The following is a 27,362-nucleotide window of genomic DNA, read 5'->3' as shown; positions in this document are numbered from 1 at the left end:
TCTGTGATCGCAACCCAGCGCGCCTTTCGGAATCGCTTTAATTTAGCCCCCTTGGCCCCTGTCCCGGACCGGAAATCAATTGTTACGTGGGTCACTACGTTCAGACAAACTGCAAGTGTGACAAGACGAAGAACTGGAGTCCCTCGGCCCATTAGATCACCGGAGAACATTGAGTTAGTTAGAACTTCAGTGTTGCGATCACCACGGCGTTCTGCGCGCAAACATGCGTCTGCCCTTGGACTTTCCGATCGTTCTGTGAGGAGAATACTTCATGATGATCTTCATTTTCATCCATACAAGATGGCAATTGTGCAGGAACTTTCTGAACGTGACTTCAATTCTCGGAGGAACGCGTGTGAGGTTTTTCTGGAAGTCGTTCCTGAGGACGCTATTGTTTCTTTTAGTGATGAAGCCCATTTTCATTTGTGTGGATCCGTAAACAAACAAAACATGCGCTACTGGGCTGATACCAATCCTCGACAATTGCATCAACGGCCTTTGCATTCACCTAAAGTCACAGTGTGGTGTGCAATTTACTCACGTGGAATTATTGGTCCCTGGTTCTTTGAGGAAAATGAAGTCACAGTGACAGTGAATTCGCACCGGTATGTAAACATGTTACAGGAAATTTTTTTCCCACGGCTAGATGAGTTGGACTTAGGGGACACTTGGTTCCAACAAGACGGAGCAACGGCACACACTTCAAGAACATCGATGGCTGTTTTGAGGGAACACTTCCCAGAGCGCCTTATCTCAATTAGGGGCGATTTGGAGTGGCCAGCCCGCTCTCCCGATTTGACCCCTTGTGATTATTTCCTATGGGGTTTTTTGAAATCCCGTGTGTATGTGAACCGTCCAAGGACCCTACAAGATTTGAAGACGAACATCCAGGAAGAAATTGCCAACATAACGCCTGCTATGCTGGCAAGAGTCATGACAAACGCCAGAAATCGGTTTACTCAGTGTATGGAGAATGGGGGACGTCACCTAACTGATTTGATCTTCAAAACTCAGTAAAACAAAACTTTATGTATGTGCCTGTATTATAAAAAACGAATAAAAATTTTCTGATTCATACAATAAGTTTTATTAACTTTTGAAAAAAGGAAGTTATGCTGCCGCACCCGTATATGCGGGATTTTGCTTCAGTTCGAATGTATTTATTTCGCCAGATTGTGTCATTTATGTATGCTGCTGCTCTGTTTCTTACTTCCGTCTCCACGTCCCCGTGTCCAGATATTTCGATTCCCAGATATTTAAATTTCATTTCCTGGTGTATTATTTTGTTATCCACCACAACCTCCCAGGTGACTGAGCAGAGGCAATGACGTGAAGAAAAGCAGGCAATGATGCCTATACACAGCAGGAAGAAGAAGAAGAAAAAAGAGTTGAAGAATGAATTAACATAGTAATAATATAAAGTGTGGGTGTGTTAACTTCATTCTACTACTCCCGAGCACGCTATATACACCTAAACCCCACGCTTTACAGAATTAGTATGATCTTTACTCTTTAACAATTTTTTCACACATTATAAAAATTTTTTAATAATTTCAACATTATCACACCCATGATACTCAGCTTTAACGTTAATCAAGAGCGGATTATTGGGTAATTATTAGAAAGTAATAGTTTCGATATGACCAATTTTCCTCTACATTTCTACACCTCTCAACTTTGTCTTCATTACCATCTATTATTCAAATCACTCTTAAAGACTAATTGTAACGAGATTTACGCCAAAAATTTCATTTTTTAGTGCTTTGTTATAATGCTAAGTAACAGTGTTATATTATTGAACGATTATGGTATTCTATATAACATTTTTAATTTTTCATTGTGCAAATTTACTGTCATTTAATATTAAAATCCGCTAGATTTTATGTATGATTAACTTACCTTCACCTTATAGTGGAAAAGAGACAATTAGTGGCTCGCTCTGGTTAAACGAGAACGACAAATTAGCCAGAAAATCTGACAGTTAAGCTAAGAATACTACAATTGATAAAGCTACAAAGAAATGACAAACCAATGGATCAAATGCACAGAATGATAGACATTCCATTCAAAGTGGTAATGAATGACCGCCAATATTGGGTCAATAATTTATCTTTCTGGTGTACAGATGGTTCCAGGCTGGCACAAGGAGCTCTATTGTGCATTTTGGGTCAACATTGTCCATTCTACTGGGAAAATCACTCACTATTTTTCATGTCGTTCTACTATCAATAAACATATGTGGTCAGAAGTGTTTGAATAGAACCATTTCAAAAAGGCACATTCAATTCTTTTAGATCCTGAAATTTATTAAGTGGAATGTCTAACAGAATGAAAGTAACCCTAATGTAGCTTTTAGCCCCCAAAGTATACTAGGTAAAGAGACAAGAAAAAAGGGATAGCGCCTCATGAGAAACCAAAACAATAACGAACTGAACGAATAGCTAAAGATGGATTCTAAATAGAGAACATTTTAGATATAGGATAATTTAAAAGATTCATAACCATATCAGCTATGAAGTCGGAGGAACTCCTCGACAAGAAACAGGTTACTGCCTCGTCCAATACTAACTTAAGCCTATGAGCATGGTACAAGATTACAACTGCAGATTCTGCGAAAAAGTCAAAGAGACAACAGAGCATCTATTTGGCTAATGTTCTGTCCATTTCATCAAAAAGTTTAGGTACCTCGAAAGAGTAGTACTCGTATAGTAGAAGTAGAATCCAATAGCCTTCTTCAGGTGGAGTCTACGTATTTTGGAAGCAGAACAATAAGATGTAGAGACAAAATATCTTCAAGTTATAGGTGTAATTATGTTCATCATAATTAAGAATGGCTAGTGACAGCGATAAAGGTATTAGTGGCACTACCCCTAAACTACGGGAATCGGCACATTGAATTTTCTCCACTGGAAATAACGAATTGTTTGAAAAACAATACAGCATATTCAAGAATTTGATGTCGCGTATCTCCTTAGAGCTATTTATCTAGTAATGTTGGCAATAATAAAAAATTAACTCTATCGTTTATATGTTTAAATCCACAGCAACCATTGAGGAAAATATTGATATATAAAATTTTCTGTAACCTATTAAATTAGATATATACTAATCTTTAGAATGAATAAAAGTGGAAAATATTTGGTTTTCAAATTGGTGCATATCTAGTCTTTTGTCTGTTTATTGCATAGCCCAGTTAATTGTTTTTAATATTCTTGTATAGATAGATTTTAACGACACTTCCTAATTGGTTGATAATGCGCTTCATCATAATAAAGATTAGGATAATGCTTTTAACAAGTTTGATAATTTGTAAAATGATTTCAAAATTAGTAAATTGAATAAATATCAAGTATTCGTATATTTGAAATGATCTTTTTTCAGTTATTTTTTTTGTTATAACCTATCCCTATGTTTCTTTCGCTTATGCTAATATATATAATATAATTCATTATTCGAAGTTAAACTTTATCGAAGTAGTTTTAAATATACAGTGGCATTATCAGAATGAACAACCTTCGCATTATATATCTAAGGTTAGGTTAAGACAGCCAACCACGACCAATCTTGGTCGAGGTTTAGTTGTAGGCCTGAGGTCAATTGTGTTATCCATTATTTTTAATAATCTGGAAACTTCCCCTCATTTTAGCTTGTTTTTTAGCGTTTCAAACCTAGATTGAAGTTTTTTTACTACTTTTTTATGTTTAATTGTGCTATTTCTTTGAAACAATCTACTATGTCATTTACCAGTATTTGATGTCGTTTTTCAGTCAAGGCAGAACACCGGCAAAGCAGATGCCCGATTTTCTACGTTACACTCTTTGTAATAATTGTTCGTTGTCACGTCCATTTCCTTTTTGCCAACAGTATAAGATCTAGTGATACTCCAGTGGTCTTCTAGGTTGCGGGTTTCGTGAATTTCTGTATTAGATAATTTTTTTATCAACAATGATACAAAGTATTTGTGCTGACCGTTTATTAAATAACTAATGACTAAGGGGACGAGGAAACAAAATATATGGACCAATATACTCTTTGGTAACATCCACAATGATAATCTGCAAATGCGGTTCTTATACTTTCTCAACTCAATTCCAGTTGCCTTTTCTGTTTCGTATGACATTATTACTTGACGTTCTGTATGCTATTTGAAGTGGAGAGCTTTGATGTAGAGATGTCTGGAACTTCTAATAGTGTTGCTTCATCCAAAACACGGCGATTGTTCTTTTATCAACGAAATTAGTTCAATTAAACTTTGCAAATAAGTTCAGGATTATTTATGATTCGAATTACTATTCTTTCTGGTCGACAAAAAATTTTTTTTTGATAAAATATTTATTATTTATTAAAAAAATAATTTCACGTTTTTTAAATCGTATATATTGACAATACGAGGATGTATTGATATCCAGTTAGCCTAGACCAGTTCCATGCATAAACAAAATATTGCGTTACCATCGCAACGAACAATAAATTATTAGAAGTGTCAGTGTAAAGTTTGACGTCAAAAAAGTGAACCAAAATTACGCAATAAATTAAAAGAAAAAAGATGTCCACCGAAATTGTGAAAATCGAAAAATTGGAGTAACGAGTCATCATCGAGTATCTATATTTAGAAGGGTTAAGAGGTAAACAATACTCTTCAACATTATAATTATAATGGACGAAATCATAAAAGAAGTCAAAACGGCAGGCAGAGGATACAGAATGGGAAAACATGAGTTTAAGATAGTTTGCTACGCTGATGACGCGGTTGTGATATCCGAAGATGCGGATAATCTGCAAAAACTGTTACACAGATTTGAAACAGTTGCAGGAAAATTCAATATGATCATATCGAAACAAAAGACACAATCCTTGACAATAGCGAGAGAACCAAGAAGATGCAAACTGGCAATTTATAATAAAAGTGTAGAACAGGTTATGTCTTTTAAATATTTAGGGGTTAACATCACGAGCAATAGGAACTTGAAACAAGAAGTCAAAACGCAAACAACAGCAGCATCTAGGATATCAGGATTCCTTCGAACCGTGATATGGAGGAATAAATTTTTAAGTATCGAAAGCAAAACACGGATATATAAAACTTGTGTCAGACCAGTAATGACATACGCCATAGAAACGAGGGCGGAGACTGCAACTACTAAGCGGATTCTTAGAACGACCGAGATGAAGACATTACGCTCAATCACAGGGAAAACACTAAGAGACAGAATAAGGAGCAATGAAATTAGAAGAATGTGTGACGTTCCGGATATAGTGAGATGGGCCAGAACTAGAAGAAGAGCATGGAGAGATCATGTCAATAGAATGAACAACGATCGACTGGCGAAAATCGCAAAGGAAGAGAGACCCAATACAAGTAGACCGCCTGGAAGACCACCAAACCGCTGGTATGAGAGCTGGTCCTCGCAGTCACAACTTAGGCTGCCTCTTTGAAAACACAAGACATAGTCTTAAAATAAGAAGAAGAAGAAGAAGAGGTAAACAGATTTACGAATTTATGTTTAATACCCTTGGTGATCAATGTCCTTCTTATGCGACCGTGAAAAATTAGACTGCAAGCTTTAAAAGAGGTGAATTTTCCATTGAAGATGATGACCGATCGGAATGCCAGTTTCTGTGTCAGGCTCCGAAAATATCGATGCAGTTCATGACATGATTTTATCATACCGTCGAATTGGGCTAAAACGGATCGCGTCCGATCTATGATCGATTTTAAAACGATGTAGATATCTTAAACCGAATTGTTACTATGGATGGGACTTGAGTACATTTCTACGATCCAGAAACAAAGAAACAATCGATGGAATGGCGACACTCTGCTGGAAATATTCTTGCTTCAGTTTTTTGGGATTCCCGTGGAGTAATCATGATTAATTTTTTGGATAAGGGTAGAACAATAATTGGAGATTACTATTCGACATTATTCGTGATTTAGGCTTTGAATTACTAGAACACCCCCCTTATTCACCAGATTTGGCTCCTTCCGATTATCATCTCTTTTCTCAATAGAAAAAAAGTTTAAAAGGTCTTAAATTTTCTTCCAACGAGGAGGTAATAAAAGCTGTGGGGGTCTGGTTTGCAGAGCAAGAAGAAACATTTTTTTTGAAAGGTCGAAAGACGTTGCAGGTTCGCTGTAATAAATGTATCCAATTAAGAGGAGAATATGTTGAGTAGTAAAATATTTTGACATTGAAATTTTGTTTGGTCCTATAGTAAGCTAAGAATTTTTCAATATATCCTCGTATTTATAGTTTATATATTCTCCTCTTATTCGGATACATTTATTACAGCGAACCTGCAACGTCTCTAGACCTTTAAAAAAAATCAGGTGAATAAGGGGGGTGTTCCAGTAATTCAAAACGTAAATTACGAATTTTTTGCATGACAACATGGGATTTGTGTACTGGGGTGTTGTCCTGCAAAAATAAAACACCTTTGGATAGTTTTCCGCGTCTTTTCTATTTAATTTTTCCCGTAGAGTGGTCAGTAATGTCGAATAGTAATTTCCAGTTATTGTTCTACCCTTATCCAAAAAATCGATCATGATTACCTCATGGTAATCCCAAAAAACTGAAGCATGAACTTTTCCAGCAGATTTTTGAACACGGAACTTCTTAGGTCTTGAAGAACCAGAGTGTCGCCATTCCATCGATTGTTGCTCTGTTTTTGGATCGTAGAAATGTACCCAAGTCTCATCCATAGTATCAATTCGGTTTAAGAAGTGCTTCTACCTTTGCACGCTTTTGGTCAACATTCAAACATTTGCGAATACATTTTGCAGCAATTTTTCTCATATCCAAACTGACGTGAACTATATGATGAACGCGTTCGTATGCAATATTCAGTGCTTCAGATATCCGTTTTAGCCCAATTCGACGTCTGATAAAATCATGTCATGAACTGAATCGATATTTTCGGAGACTGACACAGAAACTGTCCTTCCCGATCCGTCATCATATTCAATGGAAAGTTTACCTGTTTTGAAGCTTGCAGTCCAATTTTTCACGGCCGCATACGAAGGACATTAAATACCAAGGGTATTAAGCATATTTTCGTAAATCTGCTTACCCCTTAACCCTTTTAAGTACGGGTACTTGATGATGGCTCGATACTCCAATTTTTCGATTTTCACAATTTCGGTGGACATCTTTTTTCTTTTATTTTATTGCGTAACTCTGGTTCACTTTTTTTGACGTCAATCTTTACACTGACACTTCTAATAAGTTATTGTTCGTTGCTATGATAACGCAATATTTTGTTTATACATGGAACTGGTCTAGGGTAACTAGATATCAATACATCCTCGTACACTACTGACCTAAATCCTATAGAACATTTGTGGGATAAGATAAAAAGAAGAATTAGAGCAAGACTTCCTACTCCAAACTCAATCCCAGATATTATTGTCGCAGTAGAAAAAGAGTGGCTTAACATTCCACAAGAAACAAACGAGAGATGTTATTAGGGAAAGAGGAGGTCATAGCAATCATTAAGAAATTAAGTGTTAAGTTTTAAATTTTTAATAACCCTATTCACGTAAATATTAAAAAAACTTAATTTGCTTAATGAATTAGTTTCACTATGTTAAATATATATAAGACGAAAAAGTTTTTATAAATTTATATTCACATAGAAGATAATTAAATTGTCTTTCAAACAGCATATTTTTTTGATCTGACGAATAATTTAAAAAAATATGTATAGTCTTAGGCTGGAGTATATTCGTGGGTCAGAGGTTGACCATCTCTGACCGACACGCTTACATAAAGTACTTGGTGTTGTAAATTAAATTCTTTTTAATAAATTAAGCTTTTCTTTATTTGATTGGATATTAGAAATAAAAATCATTTTAATATATACATTTATGTAAAACAACTTTAGTTTCATTAATATTAATTCGCTTAAATAATATTCCAAAGTACTGTTGATGTTTAAAACTTGTTTTCGTTAGATCTCTAACGAATTTCTAAAGAAAGTCAAGCCACTAGTATTTTTGTGAAGGTAGCTAAACAGCCTTTGAAATGAAGTATTTTTTTCTTACATCTTGTATTTTCTGGCCCTCAACTTGAAAATTAAATAGGTACTTTACTTGTCAACATAAAATATGATTGTTTCACATCTAGCTAAAAAACCGGTAACGGAAATTCCACATTAAATATAATTCTTCAGTAAGTGTCTTAGATTGTACAATCAATAAATATTTACCACGTACGTCTAGTTTCTTGTCATTTAAAAACACCCCGCTTTTTCCTCTGCCCCAATCCAAATCATCATAAACAAGAGTAGTGTCTAGGTAAATACAGCATGAATCCAATTATTTTCAACATTACATTAAACAATCTCTTCGACTGTGACGTACGACGTTGAATCGCGTTTAGATTAAGAGAACCTTCAAAAAGGGATTAACCGAACAGTTTTACGTACGTTAACGTGAATATCAATTATTTTATTTTCAGTTTTGTTTTCACATAACGTACAAAGTTTTATTTAGTACAAGAACTTCATATTTCAACTTGTTTTATTTCTGTAGTGATCACGACCAGTTTGTTTTTCTGAATTACTTGTTTTATGTCCAGTGCAATACTGATTTATTAAATCATGTCAGATTCAAGTGAGTATTTAGTTTTCATTTTCTTGAACAAGTTATATTAAATTATTTATAATTACAGTATTATTTATAAAATATAATTATACATTTCGAATGAATAGGTCAGGTTTTTTATAATTAATAGATTCCTCGTTTTATTTACGTTTTCTAAAATGGTTCATATCCATTTTTTTTTCTATTTGAGTCTAATTTAACGAAACAAACAAAAACGAAAACAATAGGTTTGTTAAAAAAACGCAAAGAAGAAGAACAAGAAAACAATGGACCAAACAGATATATAGGTGGGTGGAAATAAAAAGAAAACTCTAGAAAAAACGAAATTACTTACTAGGGACAGAGAAACATGAAAAAATGGATGGAAGAGAACACAAAGTATAAATCCGACGTCATAAAAGACTGTTTCGAATTTGTAATGAAAAATGTTTGCTTATTAATGGTTTCCCGAAGCAGTTTTATTTTTTTATTGTATTGATGACTTATAAATCTATTTTCTATATGGTGAGATATCTGTCCTATGTAGACATCACAATTATTACATGGAATCTCATAAATAATATCACGCATTCTATTTTTCTAAGTTTTCTGTTTAAACTACAGAAAAATTTTGTGGATTAAGATATACGTAGAGCGGTCCATGAGCTCTTAGCATAACATAGGAAGAAAGGTCAGTAACTTTGATTTATTTCTACATATTCTTGTTAAATTTTCTCGTTGCTGTTAAATCTTTTACCCCTAAGCCTTTAGCTTTGCCAACAAAAAATATTCGGATAGATCGAGATATCGGTTATATGGTAGGTGCCCAATCTCTGTGAAGCCATATTCGTGTATAGTTGCCTTGGAAATCAAAGCAGAGTGGACTGGAGCTTTATCATGAAGCTAGCGCTTATCTCGGCTGGTTTTGCTGCGCCTGTTTTCGATAAACTTTTGACGCACATGCCTTAGAAATATGGCACGATCACGGTTGTATTTGATTCCTTAAAGTCAATCAAAAGGATACCTTTTTAGTTCCAAAATATTGTAGCTATTACTTTTTTGGTTCTTTCCGTGACTTTTGCTTTTTCGGCACTTTTTTTGACTCTCTTTTGGATAACGAAAAATAGCAAAAGACCATAGTTTCATCACCCGTTACAATTGATTGTATTATCCTTTCTTGATCCTCGCGGCAAAGCTTTAAAAATTGCTCACAACAATCTACTCGACGCTGCTTTTGCACTGCGCAGAGAATTTCCACCAATTTAATATTTTGTGGAATAGTCACCGTCATAGGACCTCTCGCTCGTGGGTCATCTTCTTATGAAAATGATTAGCACAAGTCACTGTAAATAGCCTCCATTATGTTTTTTCTCTGTGTTGGTGTTAATACTTCTTTAATCAGAAATGTTTTAACAGCGCGACACTCAATTTAAGACATTTCTCAAGACAACTTGACTGGATGTTCGTTCCAGCTCTACCATAATAAAATTTATCTAAATAATAAGCTGAAACTTCGTGTAAAGCTTGTTGAGACCCGTGCATAAAGATGTTTGCGATCGCACTCTATTTACTATATGAGGTTAAATTTGATCATTTTTATACTGTTACGATAGACTTGGCATGGAATGACAACTACAGATTCTTCGAGCAAGCTATCAAAAGAGCAGTATACTATACCTACGAGTACAATAAAAAATCTTTACACATTGTCAAATAGAATAATAAAGGAATTTTTCGAAATATTTCATATAGGATCATTCCGGGGGAGATTAACTTTAAGACTCTATTGAATAAAACATTGAATTTATATGAAAAATTGAACTTAAATCAAAAACCAACGATAAATCACTTTAATGAATTAAAAATATATAATTTTAACACTTTAAATAAAACTGGGACTAGCCATCTGTTCCAGGATATCCGGGAGTGATGGCCATAGTGGTCTGGAAGATATGGTGAGTACTTTCCCTTTGTCCTTTCAGATCTTTCAACTCGTTTTTTTTATTACTGCAGTAAGAACACATGTCCTCAAACTCGGTGCAATTTTCATGCACTCAGAGGACTGTATTCAATATTCGATTAGTTATGTCTTATCACCATAAACTCTGCAGTTATGTTTTTCTCTGTTTCCAGTTTCACTTTCAGAAGCATTGTTCAAAATGATGGTAATTTCATCGCAACTGCTATTAGACAACCTACGTATTACCTTCCGTTTCCTAGGAGTTGATTTTTGCTTAAGTCTATCAGTCTTAAAATCTTCCTTTATTTTTTACTTTTCTTTATTTTTTTTTCTTTTCTGTCTTTCAATATTCTTCAGATATCAAAAGAATGCTTAGTTGTTTGGCTTGTTTGCGGACTTGATTTAATTTTACAGTGGAGATACTTCGTTCAGGACACTTGTAAGTGTTGGTTGGTCCACCGTCTGACTGGATGTACTTAATACTAAATAGGTTACTCAATGTTTTCACTAAAAGCAAATTCCGAGATGACTCCTAGATTTAGCGAGAAAACTCCTGCTGCTTATATTCCTGATATTGCATTTCCACTTGTCGCTGATTTTCCCCAGGCTTGGTTTAATAAGAAGCCAAATTTTTGTCTTTTAGACGGTGCACTGGGAGCTGAGAGCTGGGAGTTTTAAGACTTGAAAACAGCAACAGAAACTTTGTAAAAAACTTGTTGAGAATTGTTAATGACGCGTCCATAAAGATGTTTGCGAACACTCCAGTGGCTGAAGATGATGGAATATGTTTGATAGCATCGACAGTAAAATTATGACTCTAGCATTTTAATTGAATTACAGTGTTCAGAATGACCGTTCAGCAAAATAAGTAATTTGCAATATGGTTTTCGAGGCAAAAAATTGGATTTCATTTATTATGTAGGCCGATTTTTGGGCATATAAATCAATGAGCCTGAAGGCAGTCTTCTAATTGAGGTTTTTTCTTTGTCCTTTCGTAAAGCACGCGGGAGACATAAAATTACCTGCAGCATTACAACAACCAATTATCGTGATCTCGTTTTTATGTGGAGGTTGACGTAGGAACTTTTTCAATCAAAATATGACCTGGTACAATATTTAATTACATCCCAAATTCGACCATGTTATAAATATGACCTAGTTTATATATTAAGTAATTCTCATTTAGAGTTCTTTCAAACATTTCAAAATAGGAGCTTACTTTTGCTTTATTCATGCCTCGATTTCCAGCATATGACTGACACTGATATACTTGAATGTATTGCTAGTCAAAGGAAAACCTCATTACACGATTACTCGATATCTTTTACTTGCTTGCTCATTTTTTTTAATTGTCTGCACCATAGATTGACTCGTGTATTATACTTCACGAACAAAAGCTTTGAAGCTTTGTCTCTGCCCAATCTATTTCTTAATCAATCGTAGATTAGGCCAGCGCCACTAAAAAGTTGTTTGTAAACAACCGAGTCTGATGGATAAGACAAATATTGGTGAGCAATTGATTGCAGGGGCTGGAATTTTGTATTTTCATTCACTTACTAGCACAATAAGGGATTATCACTAATATTCATACGTTTTTCTTTATTGTAATCATTTACTATACTTTTCTTAACAACAAATTTGTCAAGAACTACGTGTAATTATCATAATGTTGACAATATTGAAACTTCGTTCACGTTTCTGGGTATACAAGTTTCTTACTTCTTCCCATCTGGAGCAGTGGACAGTGTACGCTCGGCATCGTCTTCTTCACTGCAGTAGATACATTTAGGAGTATCCGATCTCCACCTGGTATAAAGGTACCAGCGAAAGCATCCAAGGCATGTGAGTGCTTGTGTTAAGAAGTAGTTAGTTTCTCCATGCTTCCTGTTCACCCAGATTTCTATAATAGGATTGAGTCGGTAGGTCCATCCATATGTTCTGTTGTCCCATTTCACTTGCTATCTCTGAATAAGATTTGTCCTTACATCAGCTTTCGACACTCCGTCATACCTGTTTTTTCTCTATTTTACTTGCAGCTCCATAGGACTGCGACTACCCCTATTCCTTTGGCTGATACAATCCGGTAGGCATTTAGGCAGAATCTACCATTGATTAGTAATAGGCTATAAATTAAGGTCTCTTATTGGTTGTTGCTAATCGTTGGTTAGGTATGTTTTATCTGAACATGTGCACGTTCATTCATGAGCTTGCTAATAGAAAAGGAAATATATAGTAAAAGTATTAATACTGGCTGTATTATTTTATTATTTATACATTTTAAATTATTACAGTAAAATTTTTATGTTTAGTGCGACTTCGCATTTGGTACATTTTTATATACATCGAAAGCGAGATTTCTTTTTCTTTTTGAGTGTGTTTTTTACCAGTTGCTGGTCGACCTGCAGGTGGACGCTTACTACCTCTAGTTACATCTGGTTTCCTTCTGAAGATGGACGTCGGCTGAACTCTTATTGAAGCACCAGTTCGATTACGTAGGCCAAAGGTACTACCGCACGTACTTAAAAATGGATCCCATCTATTTTTTGTTTTAGCTTTATCCAGCCTTTTTAAACATCTGCTCAAAAGTACTTTATATGTACCAAAACTTAGTATGCTGTTCTTGTAGTGCATATAGGAAATGCTCAAACTCATTATCATTAGCCTTTTTGCTTTCTGGGACTGACAGTATTTCAGTATTTTCATTTATAGCATCATAATTTTCATAATTTGAAGCTATTTCATTTAAATTTGGATTATTTGAGCAGCTGGTGGACTTACTTTCAACAAAGAGTGAATAAAAATCCTTCCCTTGGCGTTATCACCTAATGCCAAAACTGCCATCGAGAATCTATCATTAGCCTCAATTGCTATAGGATCAGTATAAAAAGAAAACACAGCAGCCTGATGCTTACAGAGTTTTCCGAAGATTCTACTTGCACATGTGCATCTCCAGATGGATTGTGAAACATGAAAAGTGCAGAATAAAAGTTTGCTGAAGGAAATATTACACGGAGACCTTGTCTTTCTGCTTCACTATTGTCTGTCATTATGGATTTTGGACAGACACCGCCAAAAGCATTGGCTCCAAGGGTTTCTTTTATACCACTTAACCCAGATATATAATCAGAAGATGTTTGATTTTGTGTTTTGAAAACTTCCAAGGTACTGCTCCAGCAGACGTCACTGTTAAAACAAATGTTATGACGTGATTCGCAGCGTCGCATGAAGATGTACTGTCAATAAAAATAATGTCTTTTGTACATGGTAACTTGTGGGCTTTTCGCATTATTGGTGTTATTATTATCACAATAAATGAATCCTCCTTAATGTGCAAAGAAACACCCAACGTTTTATAGTCGTTTCATATCTTTTCTTTCAAATTTCAAATCAGTATTCATATTGGAATGTATAATAATAATCAAGAGACACTGACTACACCACGCGAAAAATAAAAAAGAAATGCACGACTCACAAAACAAGATGATGCAATAAAATGTGTGTAGACAAAACATACCGCTGATTAACAACGTCAAGGCAAATTCTACATCCTATTGGCAATAGTGCGCATAGTATTCTCAAGGAGACAAAATCTACCCGCGATTAGCAATGTTTGTAGAAAACGTACCAGCGATTAGCAACAACCAATAAGAGACCTTAATTTATAGCCTATTGCTAATCAATTGTAGATTCTGCCTAAATGCATCTGTTGGGCGCTGCATATGCGGATAGTCTTCTACCTGTGTAGTCGTGTCAATTATGCAACCTAGAATCTACTAGAAAATAATGAAAATATTCACATAAACAGCTCATATTAAATGATTTTGAATTTTAAGCAAGCAATATGTTAATTATTATATATTTTTATGGTTTTATTTGATAGTTATTTTGAAAAAATAATATTCCACATTGATTCAAATAATCATTAGCAATTTTAATTTTAAACCTATACAACAAGTTGATAAATTATTTTAAAAAACTTATCCGAATAATTAATTACAGTTGTTGAACACGTGAAATGAGATATTTTTACATTAATGGTTACAAATAAAATGAGTATGTTTCCAAAATAATCTGACATGTTATTGAGAGCGATTTCCACAATTTGAGTTCGTTAAATAATATTTGATGATGACAAAAATTTCAAGTTCTTGTTAACGAAAATGTAGCTTAGTAAAAGTTATATAAGATGGAAAGCGGTTATTTGGAATTTATGAAATTATTGTAATATCATCGGCTCTTAAGGAGGCTCTTGCGTCTAAAAAACTAGTCATATTGACATTAAAATTTATTGATTCTAAATTAATTAATAATTAACATGACCAATGGATAAAAGCTGCTAAATTGAACGTTAACATTTTATTAAAAATAAATAGTCTCTCATTTGATTTTTCCAAAACAGCCAAAACAGACTTAAACGTCGACTATTGTTACACATAATGAGCCATAATAAAAGAGAAACTCCAAAAAAATGTCATTGAATTACGCGCACTTTCCTTGAGTGACAGAAACAATATGACTGTTTTCCTAATTTCCGCTAAGTTACTGGATATGCATTGAATTATAACAATTTTTAGCTAAGTTAGGTTAGGTTAGCTAATAACTCTTATTTTTGTTCGCTAATCGCTATAACGACTGGCACCATTAGAAAGATTTATTTCTTACCAATCAAATCTATATTTCCATATATCGCGGCCATTCAGATTTAATTTGTAATCGAAGAATCTAACTGTGACTCCCATAATAGCTCATGTTAAAGAAGCGAACTTTGAAACTCAAATTCTTTCAGATTTTCATCGATAAAACAAATAAAGAAGGGTACCGTTGGATTCTTCATACTCTACTCTATCAAAAAATATATATCTTGTTTCCTGACATTTCGCGCGGGAGCTTCCTTAAAAGTAGAAAACTTTTCAAATGAATTAGAAGTTGGAGATATAGAAGTCTATTAAAACGGCGTTAGAAGAATAGGAAATCCCCCTTCTAAAATGAACCGAGGAGCTGCTACAACATCGTATAGCAACGGCGGAAATAAACACTTCCACTGCTACTACAGGAAAAGGCTATCCGCAAGACGGAGTCTTATCACCTCTATTGTGATCATTGGTAGTGGACAAAATCCTCATTAGACTTAGCAGCGCTGGATTTACAATTTAAGACTACGCGGATGATCTAGTAGTGGCAGTAAGGGGCATGCATGAAAGTATAATCTCTGCCCAGATGCAAACGGCCGTAAACATAAACGCTTATTTTGAAAAAAAAGACGATAGGGTTAAAGTATTGTTGGGAAAATTGGATCATGTTGAAAAATGAAAATTATTATAGAAAAAATGTCTTGTTTCTTTATTAGGTTGGAGCCTTTTCAGATAACCCTCATATAGCGTTACCCTTGTATTTTTCCAGGAGGTCGTTTATATACTTCACTCTATTAGACCATCTCATTGAAGTAGACAATACGAAACAAATTACTTCTAAGTGGTTCAGATTATAAAATTAAATAATCATTCAAATATGAATAATCAAAATTGTAGTATTATTAAAAATTGATTTTATATTACTTGAAAATAACCATCAAGTATTCAAGATTTTCTATATCGTTAACACTTCTATTGTTATTGGTAGTTAGAGTACATAAAGGATGCCATAGAGGAACACAGTCCATTTACCAATGCGGGAGTTTAACGTTCAGGTAAATTGCTTTGTTTCTGCTTGAAAGACAGACATAGAAAATCTGTTTTCGTTAAACAAAGTTGAATAAGTTATCTCAAAGACACTGAAGTAGTGCTGCCACGCCACCAGGTATACAAATTGATCTTGTAGAGTATTTCATAGTTACCTATTTTTAAATATCAATCATATTTGCAATGTTTTTTAATAAATCGACTATCTAGGCCACTCGATGTTTTATTTACAAATTCAAATAAAAACATTAGACCGTATCTAACTATAAACTTAAACAAAATATTGTTTAATTAGTTGCGTACTTGCGATAAAATTTGAAAATATTTGCCATAAACAAGAAGGAAGTTATGACTCTGTTACACAGATAAAACTAGGAAAAGTAAAATCTCAAGGACATAAATTTATTAAAGTTGAAACATCCTCACCCCCCAACTAATACAAAGCAAATAATTTCTAGTAATTAAATGTATTCACGAAGATGCCACAGAAAAGCGTATGATAGTAACAACATACATAAAATGAATTATTTGAGTGATTTCTGTTAACTATAATCTAGGTTCAGATATATCATTTATCAACTCATTGCAGATGCTAACCCAGAACGAAATTATATCAGTCTCGTTAAGTTTTCGGCGGACATTTCAAATTTAAATCTCAACCTTCAAACTCTTTTATTTTTATTACTTCGTGCGGTAATTTATAACTTAATAGTTTATCTGTTTATATATAATGCAATGGTGTTCGAAATCATCGCACTCTATAATATGAAAATGATGGACAAATTATTGAGTTATTTAATGTTAATGAAAAGGAGTGTGAGAAATAGAAATGGAGAAATTGGAAAAGGAGATACAGGAAAGTGCGTTCTTTCGAAGAGACAATTATGAATGAAATGGAAATAGAAATTATGGAAACAGGAAATAGAATTTTTGAAAACATGGAAATGCAGACAGAAATCATGCAATAGAGGATGAAAATTATAGAACTGAAGACAAAAACAATTGTTACGTTCAGTATGATAACAGAGGAGAAAACTATGGAAATTTTGTAAAATTGAATAATCATGGACACCTAAAAAGGTAAAAGGGGAAAAATATTTGTGTTGAAGATATTTTGATAAATATATAAATAAATATTGAAGACAAAACTCGAAATATTTCAAAAATTAACAACATACATGTGATTCTCTATCGTCTTTTTTATAAAAAAATACATATTTGACATAAAATAATCAGGGATCCTCGTTGTTCCTGATAATTACAAGGAAATTATTTATATTCAAATTAATATGTATGGGATAAATTCAGCGTTATGTACTATGCAAAAGAAACCTGTAACAGATCGATTTTTATTCTTAAATTGACAATTTACAGTATGAAAATATTATCCCCCTGCAGCACCCCTTCTGAATTATAAGGCTTCTCTCTAAAATTTTAAACAATAAAGGGGGTCGTATGAAACCTTGGTGTAAAGGGATTTTAGTCCTCTGTTTAGTAATACAAAGTTTATTAAATTTAGTGCAATCGTAACTGAGAAAATTAATTTTTAAGATGCAAAATCTTGATAATGTTTTTATCACAAAACTTTACGTAGAATGAAGATAATGCCGCATAATATTTAGAATGTATTTTTCAATGTAATTTACAATTAAATTGAATAACCACCATTCACTTCTTGACAATAACCGAGGTTATTTTGGAATTCTTGTATGACCTCAGGGGTAAGTGATCGAGAAGAGTCAAATAGAGGGATCTAGCCGACCATTCGATCGTTCCACATCTTCCTATTGGGAAAAACCTCGTTTAAATAATTTCTAACTGTACGTGCAAAATGCGGTGGACTCCGTCTTGTTGATATTAAATAGATAGCTTTATTTCTTTTGGATGATTGACATCATGAAAAAGTCTTTGTAATATAGAAACTAAGAAGTTAGTCAAAAAACTGTGCCTTCAAAAAAATAAGGGCCAATAATTTTATTGTTAATGATACCAGCCCAAATTGAGTGAGAGCCTCACATATCCAGTGAGGATTTTCTCTGCTACAATATCTACCGTTCTGTTTGTTAACCGTTCCGTTTATGAACTATGTTTATTCTGTTCATCATTAATTCACAGAAGTCTTGCCCTCTATCAGAATCATCTTCTTTTAACTCCTAAACTAACTGAACTTTGTAAGGGTCCTATTTTCATTATGCAAAACTCTCATAATAGATGATTTACTTACATCATTGTCGAAGGCGAGTTTTCTTATGCCTCAATCTCTAGATGTACATCTAACTTTTCTTCATTAGAACATTTCTACCTGGTTTTTCAATATTTTTTACATGTTCAGTTTCACGAAACTTTTTTTAATTTTGCTAATTGTACACTGCCAAACGTGTTGAGTTCTCGCTTTATTATCAAAAGCAATCATAATTAAAATGTCTATTCTTTGAGTCTCCGACAAATGAACCCTAATTAAATTCAATACGAGCCCAAATATTATATTGCCGACTTTTAGTTCATATTAATTGTTTATTTGGATTTTTGACTAATATTTTCGTATCGTCAAAGATTTTTTCCTGATATTTAGTAGAACAGATACGAAACTACCTGATTATTTCTAGAGTATATTTCAATAGACCACACAATATTGCTGATTTAAAAGTTAAGATAACGGAAGAAATTAACAAAATAGCCCTTGAGGTCATACAAAATGTTGTACTAACGAGAATTCCAAAATCACCTCTGTTATTGTCAAGAAGTGAATGGTGGTCAGACATTATCAAAATTTTATTTCTTGAAAATTAATCTTCTCATTATGATTGCACCAACTTCAAAAAAACTTATAATATTGCTGAATAGGAGCCACACGACCCCTTTATAATTTTCGAGAGGACGAGGGAGGGGGATAATATTTTCATACTGTAAATTGTCAATTTAAGAATAAAAATCGACCTGTTTAAGATTTTTTCATTAAGTACATAATAACGCTAGAATTGAATTTATTCCATACATATGGACCGCATTGTATATCTTTATTCCACTATGACACCTCAATAGAGAAAGTTGAGAAATTTAAATAAATGTAGACCGTGACGTCGAAGTAAAATCAAATATAGAAGAAGCTAGAGTCATATTCTTTAAGGTGAAAAACCTATTATGTATCGCAACATTGAACTTAAACTTAAGATATAGTTTTGTAAAGGCGTACGTGCACTCAGTTCTCTTGTATGGAGCGGAAACATGGACATTAAAGGTGGATACCATGAACAGACTCGAGGATTTTGAAATGTGGATCTTCCGTAGACTACTAAAAATATCATTGAAAGGAAAGAGAGTTACTTACAATAATAAAGTGGAGAAAGGCCGCTTATCTGGACCTCATATACCGTAACAACAAGTATTATATACTGAAATTAGTAATAGAAAAAAAAAATCGAAGGAAACGTGGACCTGGTTGCAGACAACTTTCATGGTTAAAAAATTAAAAAACATACTCGATTGGGCTGGTATGGTCATCATCTTTAATTCGCACCACACAGGACCGAAATAAGTATGCCGAAATTAATTGTCTCCCACCTTCATTAAATGGAGATGGCACCTGAAGAAGAAGAAGTCTACTATATAGGCTTTATAAATAAATGATTACATATGCCACAAGTCCCTAAAATAAATTGAAAAATGGATCAAAGCTTAAGTGACCCCATTCTTACCCTAAGCAAATAGAGATATACCGAAAGAAGACACCGAATTAGAAAACAGAAAAAGGATCTTCTAGTTTATTAGGACATAATAATTCGGTTGCGTTATAGATTTTAGTTGTTTTAATAATAATTATTAAACATTTATATTTATGTACAGGGTCCTTCACGACGAGCTGAATCGATATACCTATGGGAAAGTACTAGGACTAGTGTTTTGAAAAATTTGCTTGCATGGGTTTTCCGAAATGCTCGTTGCAGCTAAAATAGTTTAAGTTTTCTGAAACTTCAGGTTATACCGGAAGTGGACCCAAACTTATTTTTAAAGGAATGCTATAGTTTTTATGAAATTTTTGAGGTCTACGCAAAATTTCAATATGATTTTATACGAGGCATTGTATGCCCAAAGTCCACCATTTTTTAATTATTTCACAATTTCAAAATTTTTGGACACGTGCAGCCCTCCGCTAGAAAAATTATATTTCTTAGTTTAAGTGAGTCAGGTCTTATATTTTTGGGATTTGGACAAATAACACTTACAGCTTTCAAAATCTCTGAAAACCTTGACAAAAATTTATATAGGGTGTTCAGAAAATGGTGCTATCTAAAAACTTAATTTTTTCAAATGGAAACCCCCTTTTTCTCTTTACCATTCAATTCTATGCTTTAAATTAAGGGGACTTCGTTAGTAAATCTATATATATCAAATTTAAATTTTCATGGTTTTTAATTGTCGGTTGTCTGGAGTGGCAAAAAAGCTATCATATCAACAAACAAACAATTGCAAATTTAATTTTTGATACGTCAACTTTTATTATTCGTTGTTCACCATCGGCATGTTACAATTAAAAACCATGAAAATTTTTTCAAGTTTCTACAAGAACCGTTAATTTAAGATATATGAATTTATAACGAAGTCCCCTTAATTTAAAGCGTAGAATCCAATGGTAAAAAGAAAAATAGGGGTTACTATTTAAAAAGTTTTCGAAGTTTTTAGATAGCAAAATTTGGCACCATTTTCTGAACACCCTATATACATTTTTGTCAAAATTTTCACAGACTTTGAAAGCTGTCAGTGTTATTTACCCAAATACTTCCCGATGGGGGACCACGGTAAATAATCACGGGGACATGAGAAAAATTGCTGCAAAATGGATCCTCAAATGTTTGAATGTTGACGATAAGCGTGTAAGGTTAGAAGCATCGCGTTCGATTTGAAAACGATTTAGACTTTTTAAACCGAATTGTTACTATGGATGAGACTTGGGTACATTTCTACGATCCAGAAACAAAGCAACAATCGATGGAATGGCGACACTCTGGTTCTCCAAGACCTAAGAAGTTCCGTGTTCAAAAATCTGCTGGAAAAGTTTTTGCGGCAGTTTTTTGGGATTACCATAGGGTAATCATGATCGATTTTTTGGATAAGGGTAGAACAATAACTGGAAATTACTATTCGACATTACTGACCACTCTACGGAAAAAAATTAAAGAGAAAAGACGCGGAAAGCTATCCACAGGTGTTTTGTTTTTGCAGTACAACGCTCCTGCACACAAATCTCATGTTGCCATGCAAAAATTTCGTGATTGAGGGTTTGAATTACTAGAGCACACCCCTCATTCACCAGATTTGGCTCCGTCCGACTATTATGTCTTTCCTCAACTGAAAAAAAAAAGGTTTAAAAGGTCTTAAATTTTCTTCCAACGAGGAGGTAATAAAAGCTGCAGAGGTCTGGTTCGCAGAGCAAGAAGAAACATTTTTTTTGAAAGGTCTAGAGACGTTACAGGTTCGCTGTAATAAATGTATCTAATTAAAAGGAGAATATGTTGAGTAATAAAATATTTTGACATAGAAATTTTGTTTGGTAGTAGGCTAAGAATTTTTCAATATATTCTCATATGCTGGCCACTCCATAATCCGAAATCCAACTTCTGCAATGTATTCTTGCACGCTTCTGGTGGTGTGCGGCCTTGCATTGTCATGCATAAAGGTAAATTCGTCTCCAATGTAGTGACGTAAAGTACCACATGAATTGGTAAAATCTCTAAAATCGCTAAAAACCTCTTCTTCCGTGAACACGTGAATACATTGAAATTTTGTTTGGTTCTATAGTAGGGTAAGAATTTTCCAATATATCCTAGTATATTTGTATTTGTGAATTATTATATTTAAATGACTATAGTGTAAACAGGTCATTATTACACAAAGTTGATAATTTAATATTTATAAACAAGACGAAGAACAAAGAGCTTATCTAATTAAGATGTATTATCAATATCTTCTAATATACAGCGTGTTGATGAATTAATGTAAATTGCTAATGTTTCTATTTCGAAATGTTGAGAAAATGTTCTCTAAACCAGAAAAACTCTTTGAATTGATACGTAAAAGCACATTTTCCAGGCTCCGTTAGGAAGAGAATTCAATCAAGCTGTGATCTGATAATCGGGAGAACTATTAAGTTAAAATCCTCGCTGATTTCTGCAGCTGTGAAGAATATAGACTAGCTGATTGTATCCAAAATTAATAAGGGATTATCTTCGAATCTCGAAACTCTTCGAAGGAAACTCTTTGGATTCATACGTAACAGCCACATTTTCATCTTTTCCAGGCTTTACTAGGAAGATAACTTAAACGAGTGATTTTCTGGTGATCAGGAGGACTAGCAAGTCCACAAGTTTGCAAATCAATGCCACTGTGAAGAACATAGACTTGCTGATTTCAATGACAATGATACTTTAATGATTATCATCATCAGCCTTTAATAGTTACTGATGCCGCCGGTATGAATTAGACGTCCACACACTTTCTTAGAAGATAAGGTTGATTAAGTTCAACAGTTGTAGTGGTGTTTGGCGTATTTGGATAGTCATCGTTGCAGAAGCAGGTACTATTAGATTTTTAAAGCCTAGCAAACAAAAATAAATAAATAAATAATTTAAGTAAGAATACGTTTGGCATGCTAATGAATCCAGCTGAAAGTAAAGTTGAAACTATTCAGTGAATAATGCCTCGACAGTGCAAGAATCTGGACAATAATCTTAGCCTTCTACTCCTAGTAACATAACATACAATTTTCGTGGAACACAAGTTGAGAATATACCAAAAATGTCCAAAATTTCGGTAGTTTTTTTCACCTTCCCATTACTTTGTGGCTTGATTGGATTCGGGACTTACACAAGAATATTCTCTTGATTCATGGGAAATTATTGTTAAAAGTAAATGATGTTGGTAGTGCAAATAATTTTAGAATAATCTATGAATCTCAATTGATATAGTTTACTTAAATAAAAAGTAAATAAACGAAAAAAATAAGTGATAGGTGTTCCTTTTAGCTTCTCGTGTTGTGTAGTAGCTTTATTTTCACTTGTAAGTATCCTTTGGTTGAATTACAATAAAGTAGCAAGTATTTAAAAATAGATATTAAAATCTAATCCAAATTAGGTTTTTGTTGCTAATTCATATATTAGTATAACTTTTCATTTCGTTATTATTTATTATTAAAATATTTCTGTGTCAGTAGAATGGAAAAACCCAGAATAAAATCTCTTTTTAATTTTATTGTTGGAAAATTAGTAGAAATAAATCAGTAGTAAATCAAAGTTTACATTATAATTTTTTTATGTGGAATTGTGGAATTTCCGTTACTTATTTATATGTGTTTCAATGTGACACGCAGCGAAAGTTTGATCATTCTTTCAACTTTGTTAGTTTATTTAGATTATCATCATTTGGAATGAACTGACAAAATAGATTTTTATGCAACTCAATATTTGCAAAGTTTGAGAAAACTGCATTTTCCTAATTCTTTTAGGAAGAGTTAAAAGTATTATCGAGTTTTTTAATCGTAGCACACGAGGAAAACATAAATTGGGTGCTACTCAGCAACAAATGAATTTGTCTGTTAAGGTGCATGAGGTAGTGAACGCTGGTACTTTATCTTAATGAAACGGCCAAATGCGGCCGTTTTTGCTTGATTTCTTCGGCTGAAACGTTTCACTAAGCTTGCATAATACTCGCATTGATAGTTTTACCTTTTTCAAAATAGTCTAAGAGAATTATCCCACGCGTATCTTAAAAAACCGGAGCTATGACCTTGCCTGCAGATGGAACGATCTTTGCCTTCTTTGGAGCTGGTTCTTCCTTTTCAGTTCATTGTTTTGGTTGTTCTTTTGTTTTGAGTATGAAGTGATGGACCCACGTTTCATACATGGCTAGGAAACGTAGGAAAAATTCGGCTTTGCCAAACACTCGATGGAAACATCTTCACCACGCTGTTTTTTTTCCATTGTGAGCAAGCGCGGCACCCATTTTACGCATAGCTTACTCATGTCCAAAGTTTCAGATAATATGTGATGTATCGCAGTTTTTGAAATGCCTACTTTCAATCGACGATCTACTGAATGATCGCTTTGTGGATTTCGTCCAGCATTTCTGGAGTCGTCATTTCGTTTAAACTCTGCTACCCAATATTTTACTGTTGATAACGAAGGAGCATAACGGTCAATGACTAATTTTTTCCATGTTTACAAATCACTGAAAACATCCACTATTGATGGCTGTTAAACAAATAATAAATGACGTGGCGTCTTCAAACTCGAAACATAAGCTGTATAGATTATATACTTTCTAATATATTGGTATTTTTCGAGCAACTACCGCCATCTCTAGATCAGGTCAGGTACTTCTGGGACCATTCATGTATATATTAAACAAAGAAAATTTTATGATTAAACAAGTATATATTTATAGCAAAATTCCACCTCTTTCCATTTATTTGAATATTATACCTACATCTAAAACTTATGTAAATTTTATGTTGAAAATGTATATCTCAGCTTTCGTAATATTACATCACTCAATAAATCGTGTGCCTGACACACAGATGGCCCTGCCATTGTCAAATCCATATGACGTTTATGAAGTACCAACTTTCGAAAGTCTAAGTGTAAAATTTCATGACATTTCAATTAATCAGAAAAAAATGACAGTTATTTAAGTGAAACTACTTTTGTTATTTTTAAAAAACTGGAATCAAAACAATTTCATGTATTGATTTATCATGAAAAAATTTTATACAACAATATACAATACAGCAATGGCTTCAAAAGTGTTCTTCGGACTCGTCTTCATCGAAAAAAACTATTTGTTATTGATTTGCTGAATTTAAACGTGATAGTACAGACACCGGTGATGGTGAACGTTCTGGTCGTCCAATTAAATTGGTTCCTCCATAAAACATCCAAAAAGTTCACAAATTGGTTATATCAAATCTTAAATTGAAATGGCGTGAGATAGCTGAGGTTGCAAAGATATCAGAAGGCAGTACCTTTACCTCAAGTTATATTTCCATTTTAACTTCCATAACGCAATTTTATTTATTTTATTATATTAATTTTAATTAACATAATAATTGGAACTATTATTAATAGAACAAGGAAAAACAATTTTGAGAATTCAAAAAATGTTAGAATCCGTAGTAATTTATGTTTAAAGGAAAGTGCTTGAAATTTACACATTTCTTAGGATATCTCGTAATACGAAAAAGATATCGACATGTGGTTTTCGCTATTCTGTTGCTAATTTTGTCTACTTTTATATTCCTCAATTAAAACTGCGTGTTCCCATTTAACATTTTTCAAGGATAGCTAGATTTAAAAAAATAAATAAATAGCGCCCTCTAGGAAATTATAACTCTTACATTGGTAGAAAGGAGCTCTTTTCAAAAAGACTAAGTTTGCATAGATCGGTTAAGTAGAACTGGACTTAGGGGCGTTTTTTCATAATAAATTTCCCGCTTCTCCACCCCCTCATATTTTAAGAGATAGACTAAAGTTTGTGAAATCAAATGTACTCTGAATTTCTTGAAGAATACGATAATCATAGTTTAAATGATCTTAATCAGACAAAATTTGTAAATTATTCATTTTATAATTTTTGGTATTTAATTACGTCCTCTGACGATGGACCTACAATTCTGTAAATAATTTCCAGGTTTTTCTCGAGGTCACTTTTGTTATAAATTTTTTTTCCCGAAGCTGTACTATAAACGGTTCCCGAGATATGGCCGAGAGCCATGCTTATTGGGACACCCGGTATGTTATACTTAAATTTCAGTATAAACTATGAGATAAATTTCTTTAATTTCTTATTTCTTAGACCTTTTGATATGTTTATGTTTCTAAATCTTCTTGATTTTAGGTCTCTTCTGTTTCAAAATTAGTTTTTTTAATAATTTTTGAAAGATAGATTAAATTGACATTTCGAATTAAGTCTTTATCAAAATATATATGAGATTGTATATTCTTTGCATATTGGGAATGCTATATGTTATATCTTGTGTTATCTGGGGTTCTAATCAAAGAAATTGTGAAATAAACTATTTATCTTTCTTACTGCTATGTGTAAACTGTTTCATTAATTGGTATAATTAGAGAACTTCCTTGGTTGTTCAATACTTTTTTATCTTAGTTCACTATCTTTTCAAAAATTGTGTTCAAAGTTCGATGTCTGTAAATAAAATCGATTCAAAACAATAATATACAGGGTTGATATGGAAACATACCACCCTCTTTATTCCGTTCATAGAAAATATACAAAACACATCACGCTTATTTTAAAGCTTGGACGAATACAACTCCTACAATAACAAATGGAATTGGGGATGTGCGGATTATTATTTTTAAGGGCTTTTGAAATATCTGCTAAAAACTAACGAAAACCTGATCTTTTTTTAATACGTTTGGTAAACTTGACCATGAAGATATTTTATATGAAAACTGTTTTGCGATCATTCGATTCTTTTTATTATATTTCCGAACTAGGATCGTTTATTTTCCAAACTATTGCTGCCAGAAGTTTTCACACACAGTTATTATTTTCCCCTCCAATCTTCCCTCTATGGAGGAAATGTTTTATGAACATAAAAGGAAACGTAGAGGTGTTACGTGAGACGATCGGGGTGGCCATTCTATTATTCTTCTTAGACAAATCTATTTATCACAAAAACTTTTCACAAATACCCTGCAAATATTGAAAAAATATTTGCACACTTTTCGTTTTGATTATAAAGGTATGAAATGATTCAATGTTTTTATACCATTCCGACAGCAACAACCTTTCTTGGAGAATATCAAAAGTATCAATCGTAGAAACAAACTTTTCACTCCGCAGGCCAACATATTCAGTTCCTGGAAATTGTTCCGTATCTAAACTCAGAGTCACGAACTGCTTATCATTTGAAGTGTTTGTGACAGGCGTAGGGTTGAAATTGAATTAAATTTTGAAATAAAACTTCTTAAAGAACCAAGAACATTTTAGTATCCAGCGTTACAATTTTTCAGGTAACTTTCAGGCAACTCTTATTTCAAAATGATAGATTCCACGTCCACTGGCAGTAAACTGATGGACATTAAATCACCTTACCACTTTAAGTAACGCTTTATTTAAAAATGAC

At 33.4% G+C, this 27,362-nt stretch overlaps 1 protein-coding gene across 2 annotated transcripts in view; it reads left to right on the top strand.

The window, feature by feature from the left end:
- LOC130902002 (organic cation transporter protein-like) overlaps positions 1 to 27,362 on the top strand; it is a 55,783-nt gene that overhangs the window by 10,254 nt on the left and 18,167 nt on the right. The window contains exon 1 of one of the 2 annotated variants that reach the window (XM_057813784.1): positions 8,065 to 8,614. The exons of the other annotated variant lie outside the window; for it this stretch is intronic. Coding sequence (XP_057669767.1) covers positions 8,602 to 8,614 — 13 coding nt within the window. The 5' untranslated portion in view covers positions 8,065 to 8,601. Of the gene's footprint in view, positions 1 to 8,064; positions 8,615 to 27,362 lie in introns of those variants that run through there. 2 annotated transcript variants of the gene reach the window in all.

Source organism: Diorhabda carinulata, chromosome X (genome assembly GCF_026250575.1).
Source record: "Diorhabda carinulata isolate Delta chromosome X, icDioCari1.1, whole genome shotgun sequence".
NCBI classification, from domain to species: domain Eukaryota; kingdom Metazoa; phylum Arthropoda; class Insecta; order Coleoptera; family Chrysomelidae; genus Diorhabda; species Diorhabda carinulata.
The sequence above is the reverse complement of the archived record's forward strand: the minus strand, read 5'-3'. Positions and strand labels throughout refer to the sequence as shown.